This window comes from Etheostoma spectabile, unplaced genomic scaffold (assembly GCF_008692095.1).
Source record: "Etheostoma spectabile isolate EspeVRDwgs_2016 unplaced genomic scaffold, UIUC_Espe_1.0 scaffold302, whole genome shotgun sequence".
Taxonomy (NCBI): domain Eukaryota; kingdom Metazoa; phylum Chordata; class Actinopteri; order Perciformes; family Percidae; genus Etheostoma; species Etheostoma spectabile.
Genome location: NW_022605581.1, coordinates 803,877 through 809,552, shown reverse-complemented (window position 1 = coordinate 809,552; position 5,676 = coordinate 803,877). Strand labels below are relative to the sequence as shown.

The window sequence follows — 5,676 nt, the reverse complement described above, 5'->3', positions numbered from 1 at the left end:
CCAATAAAACGGGTCTGCGACCCATTTTGGGTCCCGACCCTAAGTTCGGGAAACATTGTGCTAGATGGATGATTCCATTTATCACGGACCTTCAGATCTAGTCACATAAAAAAACGGGAATTGGCTGGGATTGGCAGGCACACAGGAGGCTTATGTGCAGTAGGTTAGGGTTAGGGGTATTGTTTAGGGATAGGGTTTAGGGGTAGGGTTGGGTAGGTTATGGGGTAGGGTAGGGTTGGGGTAGGGGGTAGGGTTAGGGTAGGGTTAGGGGTAGGGTTAGGGGTAGGGGTAGGGTTTAGGGTTAGGGTTAGGGTTGGGGTAGGGTTAGGGGTAGGGTTGGGTAAAGGGTATTGGAGGGTGGGTTCGGGGTTTAGGGTTAGGGGATTAGCATCATGGACACTAAGACAAAAACAACAGGGGGAAGCCCGGGACCAAGCAGGAACAGAAGCAGACAGATGGTTCCAATCTAAGTGCCGTGGGCCAAAAAGAACGGGGAAAGTATTTAAAGAAAAATCTGCCCATTCAGAAAAAGTGGTTCTTTCGGACTTGCTAAGGAAGCAATCTATACGCTAACCATGGAGCAAAGAACAGGTACCGAGATGGAACATTTCTTATAGATTGGATCTAGTGGGGAGCTTGATGCCAGGACTTTGACATCAGTGATATTTTTGATTTTATTTCTGGAAGCCTTACATCTTCAACGGGGAGAAATAAATGCCTACTCTGGTTATTCTGCCTCAAGCTACTTTTAAAACCAATCGTCATGAGAAAGCCCAAAACGGAGTGTATTTTATGCTAAAAGTTACAGTTTAGATTATTTGGGTGAGATATTCATCAGAAAGGCTGAGCAAGTATAACATATAAAATGAAAAAGTAATATTCTAATAAAACATGACATGACCTAAAGGTCTGTTTGAGCTGTTTTGGATGGAAGGGCACCCTGGACCTACCAGGACTTACACAAGTGATCCGGGCCTTTCAGGACCAGACGCACATGACGACTCTTATAGGGGACGGCGACAACTGTGTCCTCAGCTTGAGTGAGACAAACACACAGAGAGAGAAAAATAGTATCCATCAATACTCATAGAAAAATTCATCAAATCCAATCAGATGTACTCCTTATTACAAGCAACCCTAATGTGTAAAATCAGCGGAACGAAATAGTGTTAAAATGAATGAAATTCCAGATTCTTTACTTTTTCCTGAGGCATGCTGGGATTTGTAGTGTCCTCGCACCAGTCTGCAGGACGAGCCGTCTCCATTGCAGACGCCGCAGTTGTCCTCTTTTGCCGTGCTCCCCAGCTCGTGATCACAACCCACAATCTAGAAAACATGGAAAAATACATAATCATAAAAAGACATTACCCGAGACTTGGATAGCATCCGGATTTCTTCGTCTTCAGCTTCAAAACAAACTCCAATTAAGAAAAACTGGGGAAAAGTCCCAGTAGAAGTACTCACGTTGGCTCCTTTAGAGCTTTAAGATTTTATTAAAGAAAATGTCTTCCTTCATTTCCAGCATGTAAATGTTATAACCAAAATGATCCAAACAACCCTCAGGGTCTCCACCCTTCCATATTCATCCCAGATCTGTTGTTTGAAACATCCCTTATGCGAGATTTTCGAAGAAAAAAAATGATCCCCATTGGTTTTTTTTTATCAAACATTTTCTGCAACCATGCGTGGTTTTGTTGATGATTTTCACAATTTCTGTCGGTAAGACTAGACCAAAACCGCATTCTGAGCACGGTAAGAGCCTGAACGCCTCGGGACGTAATTCCATTCAACCGGGGAAAAAAAATGCATTGTAAGCTATTTCCTGGACTGTCAGTCAAAAACCAAATGTCAAATAGTGTTCTCGTTGGGGGGGTGGGGGTCATTTGTAAAGCAGATGGCATGACGTAGCATTGAAGTCAACCTCCTGTGTATGGGTTGTCTGGACTTCATGTACTTGTTGGCTCTTGCATCCAAATCCATTGTAATGCCATAACTCCAGAGCCAGTACTACATCATTGTGTTGACCCGTCTTTATAGAAGAACTAAATATATTCGGTTTTTAGAAAGAAATTCCCTTTAATGGGGCTTATATGGTCACAATTTAACATGATTGACTTCCTTCGCTTAAGTTTATTGTTTAGGGCAAAATAAAAAAAAATGTAAATGTGCCATAATAAGAAAGATGTCTGGAATCCCAGCCCATACAGTACATGTGTACAACACACTGGTATCAGACTACACGCTGGAAGGTGCATCTTCCAGATTTAGTCCAGATACTTCCGGGTATCTGAGAGGTCTGTCTTGGGACCCCAAAATTATGAAACTGAAACCTAAAGCTAAAGGACTAGGTTCTCTATGTAGTCTCCATAATGTGAGTCTAAGTTTGACTTCTTGTGATGGATACATTAATAAAAAATATACAACCCAGCAATGGATGACAAGACTAAAGCTCCCTGGTTCTCCCTCCTACCTGGCAGGCTCCGCTGATACACATGTCCAAGGACTCGGTGTAGCAGCGCGTCCCGTCCAGCACCTTGGGCGCCAGCTCCACCACGAGACCCGAGCCCTTGGCTTTGCACTTGAGGGCGCAGGGGTTGTCCGGGTCGTTGTACACAGGGAGCCACTCGTGGTACTGGTCCTGGTATCGCACGTCTGCGTGAGCCGAACACTGCTGGGCACGGAAATCCCCAACATCTGGAGGGCAATCCTGAGGGGAAACAACATATATATAAATATATATATATATATAAATAACTAGTACAACGTGTATCATTACTGTAAATGTGTCTAGGTGGTAGGAATTGAAAGCTCTCTTGAAGTCCATTACATAAAGATGAGCTTGCCAAACTTACCACATTACTGCACGTGCGATATTTGATATTCTGGCCTTCGCAGGTCCTGCAGAAGAGAAGATGAGCATGCGGGTGAGCTGGTTTCGTGGAGCGAATGATAAAACAAACCGCGCCATCATCTTCGCCCGGGGCAGCTGGTGTTAGAACCGTTGACTGCCGAGTCCTACGGCGCTGACGTGGCAAGCAACAAACACGGGACCAGTGACGGATTGGTTCTCGCAACGGGACCATGCAGAAACACAAAGACGTGTGTTCGATTTCACAAGTAAAGGAGTGATTGCTATGTCCTGCGTTTACATCAATCTAGCAAATAAGAAATCAGGATTCATTTCAACCTATCATAGCCAGTATGTAAATGGGAAAACCGGTCATCCATTGGTACTGAAAACACTAAAATAGAGTACTAAATTCTCATTTGCCTTAGTGATCAGTCTTTAAAAAATAAATCATAAAGCAACAGAACTGCACATCCAGTAGTAAAGCAGACCCAGTAGGGCCATCCGAGCCCTGTCTGCTGAACAGATTGGAGCGGGTTGGATCCCGACTATCTGCATGACAGTCTGCAGTGTCTTTGCCTGAAATATGGAGCTCCCCACTTATTGAAAATTAGGACTCCTTTGTGCTTTGATGCAGAGTGATGATAAACCATGGATGGTGACTATGATAGGCCAATTATCCAAGACCCCAGTGGAAACTAATCAAGGGGTATTCTTTTGAGTTGGGGAACTTGAGAAGAGTTCCAGTGTCATCTCCCCTCAGCTAATGTGGAATCCTGATTGGAGGCAACAGCGCAGAGTTTTGGACTCACGGAGGAACGAGGGCTTGAGGATTTTTACAATATTATTCCAGAGAGCGGAGGGAGTGAATGTGTGGCATGGCAAGAACATTAGACCCTGTATCCAGACGGTCCCCTCTGCCAAGCCAAACAGCAGGTCACGGGGCTGGGACCTGAACAAAGACCAAGAGCTGAGAGACAGATAGCAAGGATCTGCATCAGTGGGACGACGAGCAATATGCAAACTAAACATCGATTATAAAAAAAAAAAAAAGGGAATCAAATGAATTTCCCTTTTAGTTTCCTCTTGAGTTTGGAATCTACAAAGTCGAGGCTAAGCAGAAGTAGGGCCGGGACTAAGGATTCATCATGGCGTCATCATAGGTTAGGAAAAAAAAGAGCACGTAACACGTAACTCACAGACTATGACCCTGGTCTTTTCTGCCAAATAGACACAAAATTCATCAGTACACTGCACACAAGACTACCATGGAGCATGGCAATAACCTCATCCTCAGACAAAAATGGACTCAAAATCAATAGAAATCACTTCCTATAATATTGGACATGCAGTAAGATTCGCTTGGCTCATAATGTCCGTATATACGTCATCACCTCGTCTCGCTAGATTGAAAGTAATTGCGACCAGGGCTCCAGAACCTTTGCCATAATATTGATCCACTCGAGGCCAGTGGGCATGTGAGATGTGGCTGAGTTTGTAACGGCTGAAATATGCTCTTGCTGTCAGCTCTGCTGTTGATCGATTTAGGAAAGAGAGCCGTCAGGCCATCGAAGAAGGATGAAAGACGACGCAGAAAACGGTCCGTCAGTCGGACCGCAGCGACGTGTCTCGGCAACTATTGGCCCAGATTTGTCACGAAATCTGGAACATGTGTCCATGGTGCCCAGAGGATGAATCCAAAGTGCTTTATCGATCCCCTGACTTTTCACTTACTCAGAGAAGATGGACTAGAACAACATGGCGTACAGACATTCATGGTTCCCAGATGACGTAGCCGAGTGATGACGTCATGAGGTTTTAAGTGATATTTCAACAACTATACAATGGGATGACATTTGGTCCCCAATTGCGTTTTAATTCCTGATAATTGACTTCTACACAATCTGCACCCAGATTGTTATTGTTGATTCTGGCATGACACGGGCTCGGTGGCACTGTTGAGAAGCGATTCAAGTCAATTGTATTTATAGCATCAATTCATAACGAGAGTTATCTCAAGACACTTTACAGATAGAGCAGGTCTAGACCACACTCCAGAATTTACAAGGAACCAACAGGTCTAGCAGTTTGGGAACAGGGTGGTCTCCTCTCCTGTAAAGTAGGAGACATAATCAAGGTGCCAGGCCCAAGGTAATTAGAGGAGCTTAATTAGTCACTGCCTAGGAGAAACTTTTTCACTTTTAACTACCACACCATTTAAAGATAGACTTTAAAACACAGCTGTGGTATGGCTTTGGTGAAATCCCAAAATTGTCATTTAACGCGACTGCCTGTAATTTCTGCAAATCAGTGACCCAATGAAGAATAAAAACATCCTTACCGGCGGTGAGAAGCTATTTGCAACACTTACTGTACATACTTAAATTGTTCATTGCTCCTGCCCAATGATGGAAGGTTGTCGATGGGGTACACTACTCTTTCAGTTATCGAAACCGAGTAAAAATGAAGTCAAGGCCGGCCTCTTTTAATAAAAATAAATGACAAAAAATCCAATCTGACGAGCCTCGTAAAAGATTGGAGCAGCGCTTTCTCTTGCCATGACACCCAATCCATATGTCCACACTTGCTTCTTTGTGGTTGTTAATAATGGAGATTGCGATCAAGTGCAGTGTGTTGGGCGGGGGGGGCTAATGAGCGCCAGGCGATGTGTGTTTAGTCTGTACTACTTGCATGTGCACTGGTGGGAGGTTGGCTAACCCTTGGGCATCTACATTAGCAGAAGGTCCTACGTAAGGGCATTTGTTCAAAGGTCAGAGAGTTGGAGTGGTGTTGGTTTGGAGGGTGTCTCACACACACACACACACACA

The 5,676-nt window shown here is 44.2% G+C and overlaps 1 protein-coding gene across 2 annotated transcripts in view; it reads right to left on the bottom strand.

The window, feature by feature from the left end:
• LOC116686043 (ADAMTS-like protein 1) overlaps positions 1-5,676 on the bottom strand; it is a gene marked incomplete at its 5' end in the record, with an annotated part of 33,827 nt that overhangs the window by 25,869 nt on the left and 2,282 nt on the right. For both annotated transcript variants that reach the window (XM_032510952.1, XM_032510954.1), the window contains 4 exon segments: positions 961-1,035; positions 1,200-1,326; positions 2,471-2,707; positions 2,853-2,898. In XM_032510952.1, the coding sequence (XP_032366843.1) occupies positions 961-1,035; positions 1,200-1,326; positions 2,471-2,707; positions 2,853-2,898 (485 nt within the window).